This window comes from Protopterus annectens, chromosome 9.part0, assembly GCF_019279795.1.
Source record: "Protopterus annectens isolate FY-2018-M chromosome 9.part0, PAN1.0, whole genome shotgun sequence".
Taxonomy (NCBI): Eukaryota; Metazoa; Chordata; order Ceratodontiformes; family Protopteridae; genus Protopterus; species Protopterus annectens.
The window spans coordinates 251,372,859-251,390,410 of NC_056743.1; the positions used below are offsets into that span (position 1 = coordinate 251,372,859).

The window sequence follows — 17,552 nt, forward strand, 5'->3', positions numbered from 1 at the left end:
ACCTAACTGAGATGCTGGACAAAGGCCTATCCTCATCAATTAAGATCCATGCCTCTGCAATTTCAGATCATTACAATACGGATCCCCCTATTTTTTCTCCTCCACTGGTGAGACTGTTTCTCGGAGGGGCCAAAAACATAAGACCTCCAAGAAGAGCTCCAATGCCTACATGGGACCTCAACTTTGTCTTGGAAAAACTTACACTGCCTCCTTTTGAACCAGCCAATACAGAAAAGATAAAATACTTGTCATGGAAAAACCGCTCTTCTCCTAGCAATAACTTCAGCAAGAAGAGTTTGAGTTACAGGCAGTAATGGCTGTGGAACCTTTCATTATTTTCCATCAGGACAGGGTTTCTCTAAGGACAAACCTGTCATTTATGCCTAAGGTAGTGTCCAGCGTGGCTCTTAACCAAAAAATACATTTGTCTGCCTTTTATCCAAACCCACAGAATAAGGGGGAGATACTTCCGCATACTTTGGACATACACAGACAGCTACGCTTTTACTTGGACAAGATTAAAGCCTTCAGAAAGGCTGAGCAACTCTTAGTGGCATGTGCTGCAGGTTCCCAAGGAAAAGCCATTTCAAAGCAGACTATTTCAAAATGGATAGGCCACAGCATTCATTTCTGCTATTTACAATATGGCAAATCTGTGCCCAAGGGCATTAGGCCACATTCTACCAGAGCAGCGGCTACTTCAGCAGCCTTCCTCAGGAGTACCAACCAAGGATATTTTGGAGGCTGCAACATGGGCTTCAGTGCACACTTTTACAAAGCACTACCATTTACCTCTCTACTCTAAATCCAGAGCAGGCTTTGCCACTGCAGTTCTGCAGGGCCTCTTAGCCACTCCAAACTCTATTTAGGCCCAGCCACCCAACCTCAGCTTTGGGATTCAACCCAATTGTAATGACTGCAACAGTGAAACACTAACATAGTACAGTTGTGTACCTACCATAAATGTAGATGTTAGTGTATTCACTGTTGCAGTCCCGGTTACCCTCCCACCTTCCCCTTTTTTCTTTGCTGGGACTTATCTGTACCTCTCTATTCTATACAACCTGTGTGGTGTATTTGCTTGTAGATGAAGGTTATGTGCATGCTTTTTATGTTCATAGTTTTTACAGCCTACCCTTTTGGGGGCACCTGACATCTGGGGCAAGAAAAACTGAAGAAAATGGTGTCGGTTGCATCTTTTATACCCCTGGTGCACTGACGTCAGGGAAGAGGCGACAGCAACCGACGCCAGACCAGGACTTTGGAATTCAGGTCGACTGCGGGTAGCCTGCCAGCAGGATAACACAAGTGTAATGACTGCAACAGTGAATACACTCTAACATCTACATTTATGGTAGGTACACAACTGTACTTTCCCAACCTCCTGCATATGGGACTGGTATTCATAGGCGGCTCAGAGATATAGCAAGTACAAAAGTTTTCAGGCAGGTAGAACCTGTGCTCAAGCAAACAGTGTGAATGTGGTTGGCTAATTTTTCATTACTCTGTTATGCGAACAATAGAAAAACCCTAGAAGGCCCTTTTTGTAGCAGCAGCCACATCAGAAGATTTCTTTAGTAATGTGTTATCATAAGGTATCTGTGTGGCAGCTATTTTGACTTCTTTGCAGTCTTTTTTCCAGATATCACATGGTGGATTTCTTGTCCAGGAATTGAGCAAGTTTGTCATTGTGGACATATGGGCATTCTGTAACTGCCATCACCCAGGGGCAACTGTGTTTTATTACTGTCCAGTGGATTTAGGAGTCCAGCAGTTGTATTATGCAGTGATTATGATTACCTTAATATAGTTACAGGAGTACACTCTCAGCAAGTGTTTGTGCTTAAGGATTACAGTTGTAGTATACTCACCCACCCACCTTCCCCCATGTAGTGGCAGTTTTCTTACTAGTCTTGATGTTTCCTAGATGGAAGAGGGCATAAAATTGCTGGCTGACCTTAAAGAGTAGGAAATGGTCAGTAACCTTAGTTCATTGATCTTGACCCTCTCCTCTTCATTTGATCTACATGATACTCCAAGGTCTTGCACTTCTAAAAACTCCTGAATTTAATGGAACAAATTCATTAGGTTCTTGTAGGCTTTACAAAGTGGAGACCCAAGGGCATTATTTGCCCATGAGTGAGATATAATCAGTAGTATATTTTTTTTCTCTTCCAAAAAAAAAAGTCATTTATTGAGCTGACTTTTCTGACTAAGGAGGATTCAAACTCCACTCTGGCTGCATCCCAAAAGCTCTGCAAGTCATACTGGAAGGATAGATATCTGCCAGGGCCTAATCTGCACTATTCATGCATCAGCTTATATTAAATATGGTCATACAGTTGCACTTTCTGAAAAATGTGGCAAACTAATTTCACCAATTCCAGACTAAGTGTAAACTCTGAGTATTTAAGCAGCAGGGGTGTGTGGAGCACAGACCTCTCCACACATGGCTTATGTGGTGGTGAGGGAGGTTTGTACTTTTTGATTATAAAAATGGTCTCATTAGACGCATCTAGTAGTGTCTGCATCAAACCTCGCCTGTCACTTCTGTGGTCTTTTCAGTCTTTTTCATTTTGTTTACCTGATGAGTAGACTGGTCATGTTGACCCTTCTGAACTGCATTCCTCTCTTTGAGGAACATTTCCTAATTTGCTCCACAGGTACTCTGTCATGTGTTTAAAGAGTATGCCACAAGATTTGTTAGACTTTTCATGTAGAATGCACCTGCTTAGCAGTAATTGGAACTTGCTTTTCATTAAAAACATGTTTGAGTGCAAAGCAACAGATTTTCACCACTTTATCCTTATTTCATATTGGAGAGGTATGTTTCCATAATTCTGAGGTGATGTCTGTCAGAGCACAACAGTGGAGTTAGCAGTAGCCCTGCTGTATACCTACAGTGTTGCACTTATGCAAGTAAGAAGCAGAATGGTTGTCTTCAACATATGCTTGTTAAGAGCAGACCTTAATATGGAGTCTTTTCTTTGTTCAGGCTGTTTTGCCCTTAGGATTGTTTCTACTGAATGGACTAATGTCTGTGTGCTAAAATTTTCTTTTTTTTGTTTGTCTAGGAGCATCAAGTTCATTGTAAGTTTGCAACAATGGAATGTATCCACTGCCAGTGTTTTTTCTTAAAAAATGAAGAGTTTGAACACCAAACACAGCACTGTCCACGTCGAAAGGTGTCCTGTGAAAACTGTGCCTTGCAGATGCCTTATGATGAGACCGAGGTAAGTACTGAGTTGTGAATTAGTGCTACAGTTCCATGGCTTTTCATTTTAAGCCACTTGTGTTTTGTATTTCTTTGTAGGCATCAATATTTTATCCCACTTAATTGTATTTGTGCTCTAACTTTATTTTTTGCTAATGTTAATTTTTTTTCATTGCTTTCTGTTCTGGTAATTCATTCTCATATTTTTTCATTTTTTCATGCTACGGTTTGAAAACTGTAAATCTATATCAGGAACCCTTCATAATGGGTCTGTGAATGGTTTCTTTGTTGTCATTCAGTACTATGCATCTTTTTCGTGGAAATTTTGTGTTCTTTCACAAATGTGTGTTTCTGTAGACATATGCAGTAACATCACATGTTAACTGCATAAGCTTATTGCTCCCCTCCTGCCTGTCAGTTCTGTTCTGCCACATCTCAGGCCTTGCTGTCATTGGTAAAAGTGACTGTATTCTCATACCATTTGGGTTTATCTGTAATGCGTTTTTGAATTGGAGAAGAATGATGGAAAGAGGTGCTTCCTGATAATGGTAGGAGGGGACCCTATTAATGCTTGGCATTTGAGTTGGATTTTGTTTCTGGTAGGTGGATTGACTAGGATTTTTTGCTTCCAAGATTAAGATCTGCATTTATTTATGGCCTCTCAGGTCTCCAAGAGATGGGATCATCCACTATTAATAGGGCTTCTATTCTGCCCTGGATGGTTTATCGTGTTACCCTGCTGTAGTCGTCACACTTGGGTTATCCTGCCGGCAGGTGGTCCCGCAGTCGGCCTGAATTCCAAAGTCTTGATCCGGCGTCTGTTGTTGTCGCTTCTTCCCTGACGTCAGTGTGCCAGGGGTATATATGAGGCATCCGACGCCATTTTCTTCAGTCTTTCTTGCTGCACGGTGCCTGAAGCAGAAGCAGTTCGCAAGTGCTGGTCGACCGACACCTGAGATTTTCGAATCGAATGTCAGTCCGAGGTCTTCAATAAAGCTAAGTACCCCATTGGGGAACCTTTTTCTTGCCTCAGTCTGATGTCAGAAAAGGTTAACAATTGCATTTCTTGTGGGAAGCAAATACCTCATAAGGACTTCCATTCTTATTGTATTCCTTGCCTAGGCTCATTCTTATTGTATTCCTTGCCTAGGCCCAGACCACGATGTCACAGGTTGTTGGTTTTGTGCTAGGTTTAATAAACTAACTATCAAACGCCGTTTTGACTTCGCACGACATTACTTTGGTAGGAAATTTAATTATATCATGCCGTCGGAGCAGCCGACGACCGGCATGCATAAAAAATGCAAGGATAAGGACAGGCAGCCTAGGAACAAGCCAGACTTCGAGGCCTCTGCTGGGCCTGTTGCCGCTTCTCCGGTTTTCAGTGAGGCGCCTACACGGCCACTGACTACCACAGAATTGGAACCACAGACAGCTTCGGATTCTCAAGCGGAGTGTACTAGGCAGTCGCAGCCATCTTCATTAGGCCCTTCCGACACCGGAGCAGAAGGAGACCTCGGTGTAGTAGAAACACCTTCGGTTGCAGAAGGTGTCTTCAAACTGACTACACTCACCATTAAATCTTATGCTAAGTTTAAAACTCCATTAAAACCAAAAAAGACTGTACATCAGTCTCCAGTTCAAGGCCCCATGCCTAAGAAAAACAGATGCTTAAGATGGCTGAAGATATGATTACCCTAATCAGGGGTTCCCATCCCCTTCAGATAAAAGACCAAGACAAGAGGAGGATTATGCTTCCTCTGACCAGGTTTCTATTTCCTCAGATTCTTCTGAGGAACAGGATTATGCTTTTCCCCTTTATGAAGAATCTGATGCTGAAGACTCTATTCCCTCAGCATCTCCTCCTGAAGACTACTCCTTTGGGGAAACTTTACATACCATGAGGGTACATTTCCACTGGGAAGGCCAGGACTACTCTGATTCTAAGAAAAGGCTCCGAGAGTTCCTTTTACTACCCCAGCACAGACCCCTTGCTATCCCTCCAGTTTTAGACATTGTGGATGATGTGTAGTCTAAATCCAGACTCTCTACCTCCTGCTCCAGCCAAACCAGACAGATACTACAGAGTACCTGACTCACACAAATTCCTTTATAAAAGCTCTGTGGCTGACCCAGAAACAATTTCCCAGGGTCCCAAAGGGGCTAAAGCTTCTATGGCTAAAAATCCTGTGCCCTCTGAAAGGGATTCCAGAGCCCTAGATAGATGGGGAAATAAGATATACACCTCAGCTACTCTGGCTGTGAGAGCATTAAATTGTCAGTTTCACATGCTGAAATATCAGTAATTCCTAATGTCTCACTTAAAACAAAAAATGAGCACACATTCTGAACAGTCTGAATTCAAGGAAATGCAGGATCTGTTGCATGCAGCTGAACAGGTGGGCAGACATACTTTACAATGTGGATTTGATTCATTGGACGCTTCCTGTAGAGCAGCTGTTACTGGGGGTCTCATACGTAGGCATGCTTGGTTAAAAGAACAAAACCCTACCTGATCATGTTAAAGCAAAATTATTGGATGCACCTTTACAGCAGGATGTATTATTTGGTGTCAAAGCAGAAGAGGTTTTAAAGAAAATGGAGGATAAGGCAAAGTCTATGCAAGACGGTCAAGGATTTTTTGCAGGTACAACCCCCTCGTTTCAGCAGAAATTGGCCAACAAAAAACTGGTCCTTTCCAGCTTCTGACAGATCACAGAGGGGCAAATACATACGCCCAAGGGGCAGAGGTCCGTCACAAGGCCCTTACAAACCTCGCCAATGGGGTACTGCTACCCTGAAAGGAGGAGAAGACAGGCCCCAAGCCAGCAGAAGACAAACACAATGACTCAACCCTCAAACTGACAAGCAAATCTCTCTTGGCAGCTCCCTTGGGAGGAAAATTAGCACTTTTTGCAGACAACTGGCACATCATCACAAAAGACAAATGGGTACTAAACATTGTCTCACAAGGATACAGATTCCACTTTCATACTTTGCCAAAGATAAAAGGAATGCCAAACCTGCCACCAAATCAATGGGCAGAGGCACAAAAACAAATTGCAGCTCTCATGGACATGAGAGCCATTCAACAGGTACCTACACAGGAGCAAGGACAAGGATGTCCTTCAAGGATGCATCTGCAGTCATTACAAATGGGTAGTCCTGTCATCAGGCAGCCCTTCGGTCGGCCGGATTCCAAAGTCTGGGTCTGGCTTCGGCTGGTGTCGCACTTCACCCGACGTCATAGCTGCAGTTTTTCGGGTATAAAGGCATCAGCCGACGCCATCTTCCCCAGTCTTTCTTGCCGCGTGGCGCCCGAAGCAGAAGCTGTTCGCAAGTGCCGGTCGGTCAGAACCAGAGATTTCATACCGAATACTACTTCGAAGACTTCTAAAAAGCTAAGTACCCCGTTGGGGACTCTTTCTTGCCTCAGCCGATGTCAGAAAAAGTGAATAACTGTTTAACTTGTGGGAAACAAATACCTCATAAAGATTTCCACTCTTACTGCTTACCTTGTTTAGGCCCAGACCATGACGTAGCAGCTTGTCTAGCCTGTGCTTCTTTTAACCGACGGACGCTTAGACGTCGGTCAGAATTTGCAGAACAGTTTTTCGGCTCTGAATTTGCTTATATCATGCCGTCGGACCCTCCAACTTCACAAATTACCAAAAAACGCAGGGAAAAGGACAGACACTCGCGGTCCGCGGTTTCGGCCAAAACCGCGGTTAAGCCAACCACGAGTGTCTCTGTTTCGGCTGAAACCAAGCAAGCTGTTCTTCCCCCGGCCGAAAACATGCCTTCTACCGAGGCCTCTTCTAGCCTGGTGGAATCGGCTTCTGAAATCCAACCTTCTGTTGCGGTTTCTCAGGAATTATCAGACACTATTCCCTTGGATATTTCAACCCCTGCACGTGGAGCTGCTAGGCCTTCTGCAGCCATGTCTATTAAGGCCTTTGCCAGGGCTAAAGCAGCTAAAGCTTCAAAAACGGTGCCTGTTAAACCCCCCCTCTCACAGGCCCAGCACTAGTTCCCATATGCTTTCTTTGGCTGAGGATCTCATTTCTTTAATTCGTGGCTCCCAGCCTCATCCAGACAGGGCCTCTCATCCACCTCCAGAGAAGAGGCTAGAGCAGAGCCCCCTGAACCAGTATCCACAGATGACTCCTCTGATGACTCAGAGCATACAGACCCTCCTGAGGCTCCTTATTCCCCTTACGAAGACTCTGATGCTGAAGAGTCCATTCCTTCAGCCTCTCCACCTGAGGAATTTTCCTTTGGGGAAACCTTGCATGCTATGAGGGAACAATTTCAGTGGCAGGGCCAAGATTTCTCAGACTCCAGAAAAAGGCTTAGAACTTTTCTACATTTGCCACAGCATAGGCCTTTAGCTATACCTCCAGTTCTTTCTGTTGTAGATGATGCATTTAATGATGCTTGCACTGCTCCTGATTCATTACCTCCGGCCCTGCTAAGCCCGATAGGTTCTACAGGGTCCCGGACACTCATCACCATTTATACAAGGCTCCTTTTGCAGATCCAGAGACTATCTCCCAGGGTCCTAAAGCTGTAGCAACTACATCTGCTAAAAACCCCTCCCTCTGAAAGGGAATCCAGATCCTTAGAGATGGGGTAAAAAAGTTTACACTTCTGCTACTTTGTCAGCTAGAGCTTTGAACTGCCAATTCCATATGATTCAGTATCAAGAGTTTATGCTTGACCAGTTAACTAAAAAGCTGTCCTCTGAAGAATCTCTAGATAAAAAATATGTTCAGGAAGTGGTACATAACATACAGCAGGTTAGTAACCATTCTTTAAAATGTGGCTATGATGCACTGGAGGCTTCCTTTAGATCAGCCATGACTGGCACAGTTATCCGGAGACATGCATGGTTGAAAGAGCAGGCATTACCAGACCATGTCAAATCTAAGCTTTTGGATGCACCCATGGACAAGGTCAATTTATTTGGTTCCCCTGCACAGCAGGTACTAAAGAAGATGGAAGAGAAGGCGAAATCTGTACAAACAGTGAAAGATTTCTTACAGGTTCAACCTCCAAGGTTTAGCAGGAACTGGCCCTCCAAAAATTGGTCATTTCCAGACTCCTCTAAGACACAGAGAGGCAGGAATAGGCGTTCAAGAGGCAGAAACCAATCCAGAGGTGCCTACAGGGGACGCCAGTTGCAAGGTAACAACCAGCGAGGCACGGACGCAGCCACCACCACTACAACAACACAATCACAGTGACTTGGATGTGGCACCGCATACCAGGGAACAACTGGAAGCACCCTTAGGCGGAAAGCTAACTTTATTTTCAAAGAACTGGCATTGCATCACAAGGGAAAGATGGATTTTGCAAACTATAGACCAAGGTTTCAGGTTCCATTTCCATACTCTACCAGGAAAGGGAGGAATGCCAAACCTACCACCTACTCAAAGGGCAGAAGCTCTAAAGCAAATATCTCAATTATTAAGAATGAGAGCTGTGGAAAAGGTACCATCTATGGAGCAAGGAAAGGGATTTTACTCCAGACTCTTCTGGTACCAAGAAAAGAGAACAAATGGAGGCCTATTCTCGACCTGTCCGCTTTAAACACATTCCTCATTGTTCCAAAATTCAAAATGCTGACCCTACAGCAGCTTCTTCCCATGCTGGGCAAGGAGTCTTGGCTGGTAACTCTAGATCTCAAGGAGGCATACCTGCACGTCCCCATACGACCAATTTGCAGAAGATACCTCAGATTTCTTGCAGGATCAGAGCATTATCAATTCTCAGCATTGCCCTTTGGCTTATCTACTGCGCCCAGAGTATTCACGAAATGCCTGGCATCAGTAATTGCTCATTGCAGACTTCAGGGGATCCAAATTTATCCCTACCTGGACGACTGCCTGATTCAAGCGGACAACAAAAGCAAACTAACAGAAGACTTACAAAGAGTCATTTACCTACTGCAAGCCCTGGGATATACAGTCAGTATAAAAAAGTCAAGGCTGACTCCATCCCAAAGAATACATTTTCTGGGTGCAGAGCTGGACACATCAGAACAAATGGCATTCCTAACTGCAGAAAAGCAAGAGCAACTAACTCTCTACTTCTTGGCATTAACAAAGCAGAACCATCTAACTGCAAGAAAAGTACTGCAAGCCCTAGGCTTCATGGCATCCTGCATAATTCTGGTCCCTCATGCCAGACTGCATATGAGAAAGCTACAGTGGTACCTAAAGAATTTGTGGTCCCAACACAAGCACAGCCTAGAAACCAAAATTCCAATAATCCCATGCCTGAAACAAGAGTTCCTATGGTGGGCTCAGGCCTGTCAATCAAACAAAGGATTGCCCTTCTGCAAAAGTCAACCAAGCCAAACCATCACGACAGATGCCTCAGACCTCGGTTGGGGGGCACACATGTTGGACAAGTGCATACAAGGCTTATGGACTCAAGACCAGCTGCGCCTGCACATAAATCTAAAGGAAATGCTGGCAGTAAAATTGGCAATCCAGTCATTCAGACAATTTCTCCAAGAAGATCAGTTGATGATAAGGACAGACAACACCACAGTTATGTGGTACATCAACAAACAGGGAGACGCACATTCATATCCTCTATGCCGGCTGGCACTGGACCTATGGGATGTGGCTCTGAGCTACAACATTCAGTTACAAGCAATTTTTGTACCGGGAAAAGAAAACATTCTGGCAGACATTTTAAGCAGAACTACCACAGATGCCCACGAATGGATGCTGCATCCGGACATCTTCAAAGCCATCACAAGAGAATGGGGATCACCACAAATAGACTTATTTGCATCCCCACTCAATCACCAGCTAAAGAAATTCTGCACAAGGACATACCACCCACTTGCTTGGAAGGTGGACTCCCTATCTTTCAGTTGGAAAAACCTGACAGCTTATGCATTCCCACCACTTCCTTTGATGCACAAGGTGCTTTTGAAGATCAAAGAGGAACGTCCAAGGATCATTCTGATAGCTCCAGACTGGCCAAGACAACATTGGTACCCATTGCTGAGGAGCATGTCTCGGGAACAAATATGGACACTGCCCCTGATCCCATTGCTCTTAACACAGAACGACTACAACATCCTGCATCCAAACCTGAAAACTCTGCAGCTAACTGCCTGGAACATTACATAAGGACAATTAACCCAGATTTATCCCAAAGGGTTAAAGACATAATCCTTGAGGCTCGTAGACCTTCAACAAGAAAGAATTATGCAGCAAAATGGAAAAGATATCTCATTTGGAGTACTGCAAAAGGAGAAGATGTGGCGCTAGTAAACATAGCCAACATTCTGGAGTACTTGGCAGAGCTCTTCCATGCAGGCCTGTCCTATTCTTCCATCAAGATACATGCATCAGCTATTTCAGCAGAATACAGCTTGGATCCTCCTGTCTTCTCTCATCCTCTGCTCAGACAGTTTCTGAGAGGAATTAAAATGTAAAACCTCCCAGGAAACCACCATTGCCAGCATGGGACTTGAACTTTGTGTTAGAAAAATTGACACTTCCCCTTTCAACCAGCAGCAACAGCAGAATTACAATACTTATCCTGGAAGACTGCTTTCCTACTGGCAATCACCTCAGCAAGAAGGGTCTCTGAACTACAGGCATTAATGGCAGTGCAACCCTTCCTGATCTTCCATCAAGATAGTGTCCATGAGAACAAATCCCACATTTATGCCTAAGGTGGTATCCAGAGTGTCTTTAAATCAGGCTATCCACCTACCTACATTCTTCCCCAACCCACAGAACAGGGGAGAAAGACTGTTGCATACCTTGGATGTACATAGGCAATTACGCTACTACCTGGACAGGACCAAGTCCAATAGAAAAACTGACCAGCTTCTGGTAGCATATGCAACAGGAAAGGAAGGAAAACCTATTTCAAAACAGACACTCTCCAAGTGGATAGGAAATTGCATTAGATTTTGTTACTCCTACTATGGAAAGAAAACTCCAGAGAACATCAGGCCTCACTTCACAAGGGCTACAGCCACTACCACAGCTTTCTTACGAGGAGTGGCTACCAAGGACATTATAGAGGCTGCTACTTGGACCTCCGTGCATACATTTGCCAAGCATTACAATTTACCTTTATACTCTAGATCCCGAGCAGGTTTTGCCACTGCTGTTTTGCAAGGGATCTTAACTACACCATAATCTCTACTTTATTCCTCCTCCCCTAGTTTAGCTATGGTATTCTACCCATTTGTAATGACTGCAGATGCATCCTTGAAGGACATAGTACAGTTTTGTACCTACCATAAATGTAGATGTCCGATAGGAATGCATCTGCAGTCAGGATTACCCACCCACCTTCCCCTCTGTGGTACTCCTAGGGTATTTGCCATCCTTCAGCTAGCTTGGGGGGGATCTATTATGGTGTATTTGTTTGTATATATGTACATACATGCTTATTTTATGTGTTTGCTCTCTGCTATTTGGAAACATTGGCATTTATCCAAATTTAGCCATCAAAGAGGGCACCTGGCATCTGGGGCAAGAAACACTGAGGAAGATGGCGTCGGCTGATGCCTTTATACCCGAAAAACTGCAGCTATGACGTCGGGTGAAGTGCGACACCAGCCGAAGCCAGACCCAGACTTTGGAATCCGGCCGACCAAAGGGCTGCCTGACGACAGGACTACCCATTTGTAATGACTGCAGATGCATTCCTATCGGACATCTACATTTATGGTAGGTACAAAACTGTACTATTTTACTCCAGACTCTTTCTTGTCCCAAGAAAGGACAAAGCATGTAGACCTATTCTGGATCTTTCAATTCTGAACACCTATCTGCAAGTACCAAAATTCAAGATGCAAACACTACAGCAGCTTCTTCCCATGCTGGGCAAGAACGCTTGGCTGGTAATGTTGGACCTCAAGGAGGCATTACCTGCATGTCCCTATCGGACAAAATTGCAGAAGATACCACCGCTTCATTGCAGGTTCAACCCATTATCAATTCTCTGCACTGCCCTTTGACTTATCTACTGTGCCCAGGGTCTTCACAAAATGCCTGGCACCAGTAATTGCATACTGCAGACAGAGGAATTCAAATATACCCATACCTGGATGACAGACTTATTCAAGCAGAAAGCAAGGACATTCTTTTAAAGCATCTGGCATTTGTCAAACACCTAAGTTGCCTAGGGTACACAGTAAACGAAAAGAAATCAAAAGTAGTGCCCTCACAAAACATAATATTCCTGGGTGCCAGTTTGAGTACAACGGCCCAGATGGCTTATCTCACGCCAGACAAGCAACAACAGCTGACTCAGTACTTCAAAATAATGGCAACAAAGACCCAGCTTCCCTGCAAGAACATTTCTGCAGGCCTTGGGATTCATGGCATCTTGCATACTACTAATACCATTTGCAAAACTGCATATGAGGAAATTACAGTGGTACCTGAAAAGCGTACGGACTCAGCACAGCTACAACTTGGAAACGATGCCACTCATTCCCTGCCTTCAACAGGAGTTTCTGTGGTGAGCACAAGCATGCCACCTCAACAAGGGTCAGCGTTTCACCTTACCCACAGCCAGGCAAACTATGACAACAGATGCATCGGACTATGCCTGGGTAGCACACATGGCAGGACAGTGCATTCAGGGCAAATGGACTACAGATCAAAGGCATCTGCATATCAATCAAAAAGAAATGCTAGCAGTACAGAATGCCCTAACAGCTGTCAAGGACCTCTTACACCCAGGACAACTAATAATAAAGACGGACAATACCACAGTAATGTGGTCCATAAACAAGAAAGAAGGCACACATTCCTACCCTCTATGCAGGCAAGTAATGACCTTGTGGAACACAGCACTGTCTTACCAAGTTCAACTACAAGCACAATTCCTGCCAGGAAAGAAAAACACATTGGCAGACGACCTAAGCAGAAACATCATGGATCCCATTTGCAATGATAACTCAAAAATGGGGAAGCCCAGACATCTGTTTGCCAACCCCCAAAACTACCAACTTCAAAAATTTTGCACAAGGACATTCCACCCACAAGCTTGGAAAGTGGACGCCCTCTCATTCAGTTGGAAAACATTAACAGTGTATGCCTTTCCTCCACTGCCTCTTCTAGCAAAGGTACTGCTGAAAGTCAGATTAGAGAGGCCACAAATTATGCTGCTTGCACCAGGCTGGCCACGCCAGCACTGGTATCCAATTCTAAGGAACATGGCCCACGGCCCACCATGGGATTTTACCACAAATTCCTCACCTGCTCACCCAGCGAGACAATCGGATTCTACACAGCCAGTTAAGACTTTAAACCTGGCTGCATGGCAAATTACCTAAACACCCAGCCAGCACCTCTATCCAAAGCTGTTATGGATGTCATTCTGTGGAGGCCAGGAGGCCCAGCACCAGGAAAACCTATTCAGACAAATGGAAAAGATTTTGTGCCTGGAACCAGGCTAAAGGCCAAAATCCTCTTGATCCAAACATTCCTCAGATTCTACAATATTTAACAGAGATGTTGCACAAAGGACTTTCCTTTTCATCTAAGGCCCACGCCTCAGCAATTTCAGCTCATTACAACACGGATCCTCCTTTATTTTCAAATCCACTCCTAAGACAGTACCTCGGAGGGGCTAAGAACATAAGACCGCCCAGGAGAGCACCAACACCTACTTGGGATCTCAACTTTGTTCTGGAAAAGCTTACACTGCCGCCCTTTGAACCTGCTTTTTCAGCTGATTTAAAATTTCTTTCATGGAAAACTGCCCTGCTACTAGCAATAACTTCAGCTAGAAGAGTCTCTGAGCTACTGGCACTAATGGCAATGGAGCCTTTCCTCATTTTTCATCAAGACAGAGTCTCTCTACGAACTAACCCTTCCTTTATGCCAAAGGTGGTATCCAGTGTGGCCCTAAACCAAACCATTCATTTGCCCACCTTTTTCCCCAAATCCCCAGAATAAAGGAGAAAGACTCCTGCACTCTTTGGACATTCACAGGCAATTACGTTACTACTTGGATAAAACTAAGGTTTTCAGGAAATCTGACCAGCTTTTTGTAGCCTATGCTGCAAGATCACAAGGAAAAGCTATCTCAAAACAGATCATTTCAAAATGGATAGGGCATTGCATACGATGTCCTTCAAGGATGCATCTGCAGTCCTAACATATGGGTTGTCCTGCCTCAGGCAGCCCTTCGGTCGGCCGGATTCCAAAGTCTGGGTCTGGCCTCGGCTGATGTCGCACTTCACCCGACGTCATTGCTGCTGTGAATTGGGTATAAAGGCATCAGCCGACACCATTTTCCTCAGTCTTTCTTGCCGCGCGGTGCCCGAAGCAGAAGCTGTTCGCAAATGCCGGTCTGTCAGATCCAGAGATTTCTACTACCGAAGACTTCTAAAAAGCTAAGTACCCCGTTGGGGACTCTTTCTTGCCTCAGCCGATGTCAGAAAAAGTAAATAATTGTTTAACTTGTGGGAAACAAATACCTCATAAGGATTTCCACTCATACTGCCTTCCTTGCTTAGGCCCAGACCACGACGTATCAGCTTGTCTAGCCTGTGCTTCCTTCAACCGACGGACACTTGGATGTCGGTCGGAGTTTGCGGAGGAGTTTTTTGGTCCCGCTTTTGCTTACAAAATGCCGTCTGAGACTCCGACTTCGCAATTGGCTAAAAAGCGTAAGGAAAAGGACCGACACTCGCGGTCCACGGTTTCGGCCGAAACCACGGTTAAGCCAACCGCGTGTGTCTCTGTTTCGGCTGAAACCGAGTCCACGGTTCTTCCTTCGGCCGAAAGCTTGCTTCCGATAGCCGAGGCCTCACTCATCATGGCTGAATCCGCTACTGAAATTACCCCTGCTGTAGCAGGCACCCAGGATTTATCAGATACTATTCCTTTAGACATATCTACTCCTGCACGTGGAGCTGCTAGGCCCCCTGCATCTATGTCTATCAAGGCTTTTTCTAGGGCTAAAGCAGCTAAATCTTCTAAGGCCTTGCCTGCTAAAACCCCCTCACACAGGCCTACCTCCAGTTTCCAAATGCTCAGCTTGGCTGAGGATCTCATTTCTTTGATCAGGGGATCCCAACCTCACCCAGACAGGGCCTCTCAGCCCCCTCCAGAGAAGAGGCCTAGAGCAGAGCCCCCGGATCCTGTTTCTACAGACTATTCCTCGGATGATTCAGAAAACTCAGGTCCTCCAAAAGGCCCATATTCTCCTTATGAGGATTCTGATGCAGAAGACTCCATTCCTTCTGCCTCTCCTCCTGAGGAATTTTCGTTTGGGGAAACCTTACATGCTATGAGAGAGCATTTTCAATGGCAGGGCCAGGATTTTTCAGATTCAAGGAAAAGGCTAAGGACCTTTTTACATTTACCACAGCATAGGCCTTTAGCCATTCCTCCAGTACTTACAGTTGTTGATGATGCTTATAATGATGCCTGTACTGCCCCTGACTCTCTTCCCCCGGCCCCTGTCAAGCCCGACAGATATTACAGGGTCCTGGACACACACTTTCACTTGTATAAGGCTCCTATTGCAGATCCTGAAACCATTTCACAGGGCCCCAAAGCTGTAGCAGCTGCCTCTGCCGAAAAACCCCTCCCCTCTGAAAGAGAATCTAGAGCATTAGAGAGATGGGGTAAAAAAGTTTATACTTCTGCTACTCTTTCAGCTAGGGCCTTAAACTGTCAATTCCACATGATTCAGTATCAGGAATTTTTGTTAGACCAGCTAAATAAAAAACTGTCCTCTCCTGAGCCTATAGACCGCAAGTCCCTTCAGGATTTGGTACATAACACTCAGCAGGTCAGTAATCATTCCTTAAAATGCGGCTATGATGCACTGGAGGCTTCCTTTAGAGTAGCTATGACTGGAACAGTGATTAGAAGGCATGCCTGGTAAAAGAACAATCCTTACCAGACCATGTAAAGTCAAAGCTTCTAGATGCTCCCATGGAGAAACAAAGTTTATTTGGATCCCCTGCACAGCAAGTGCTAAAGAAGGTGGAAGAAAAAGCAAAATCTGTCCAAACAGTCAAGGATTTCTTACAGGTCCAGCCTCCGAGGTTCAGTAGAAATTGGCCTTCGAAGAATTGGTCCTTTCCAGACACCTCCAGAGCACACAGAGGCAGAAATAGGCACCCAAGAGGCAGAGGTCAATCCAGAGGTGCCTACAGGGGACATCAGTGGCAGCCTAACAGCCAGAGAAGTACTGCCACAGATTCAGCTACGACCATTCCCACAGGACAGACACAATGACTTGACTCTGATACCGCCTACCAGGGAACAACTGCAAGCACCCTTAGGCGGAAAGCTTGCCTTATTTTCCGTAAACTGGCATTACATTACAGGAGACAAATGGATTTTACAGACAATAGACAAAGGCTACAGGTTTCACTTCCACACTCTACCAAAAAAGAGAGGAATGCCAAACCTACCACCAAACCAAAAAACAAACGCTCTAGCACAAATCCACCACCTACTAAGGATGAGAGCTATAGAAAAGGTACCCTATGGAACAAGGGCAAGGATTTTACTCCAGACTTTTCCTGGTACCAAAGAAAGAAAACCAATGGAGACCTATTCTCGACCTGTCCGCTCTGAACACATATCTCATTGTTCCAAAATTCAAAATGCTGACCCTACAGCAACTTCTTCCCATGCTGGGCAAGGAGTCTTGGCTGGTGACTCTAGATCTCAAGGAGGCATACCTGCACGTCCCTATACGACCAGATTGCAGAAGATACCTCAGATTTCTTGCAGGATCAGAGCATTATCAATTCTCAGCATTGCCCTTTGGCTTATCTACTGCGCCCAGAGTATTCACGAAATGCCTGGCATCAGTAATTGCTCATTGCAGGCTTCAGGGAATTCAGATTTATCCATACCTGGACGACTGCCTAATACAAGCGGACAACAAGACCAAATTAACAAAAGATTTGGAAAAGGTTATACAACTACTGCAAGCCCTGGGATACACAGTCAACATGAAAAAGTCAAGGCTGGTACCATCCCAAAGAATAACATTCTTGGGTGAAGAACTGGACACATCAAATCAAATGGCATTTCTCACAGCAGAAAAGCAAAAGCAACTGCCACTCTATTTCATGGCATTAACAACGCAGAACCAGCTTACAGCAAGGAAAGTCCTGCAAGCCCTGGGTTACATGGCATCCTGCATAATATTGATTCCACATGCCAGGCTACATATGAGGAAGTTGCAATAGTACCCAAGGAATGTATGGTCTCAACACAAGCACAGTCTAGAAGCCCAGATTCCAATAATTCCATGCCTGAAACAAGAATTCCTGTGGTGGGCTCAGACCTGTCAGTTGAACAGAGGT

The 17,552-nt window shown here is 44.9% G+C and overlaps 1 protein-coding gene across 4 annotated transcripts in view; it reads left to right on the plus strand.

Annotated features, from left to right (window-relative positions):
• Positions 1-17,552, plus strand: part of TRAF6 (TNF receptor associated factor 6) — a 482,448-nt gene that overhangs the window by 266,543 nt on the left and 198,353 nt on the right. For all 4 annotated transcript variants that reach the window (XM_044082829.1, XM_044082830.1, XM_044082831.1 and 1 more), the window contains one exon: positions 3,075-3,233. In XM_044082829.1, the coding sequence (XP_043938764.1) occupies positions 3,075-3,233 (159 nt within the window). The remainder of the gene's footprint in view (positions 1-3,074; positions 3,234-17,552) is intronic.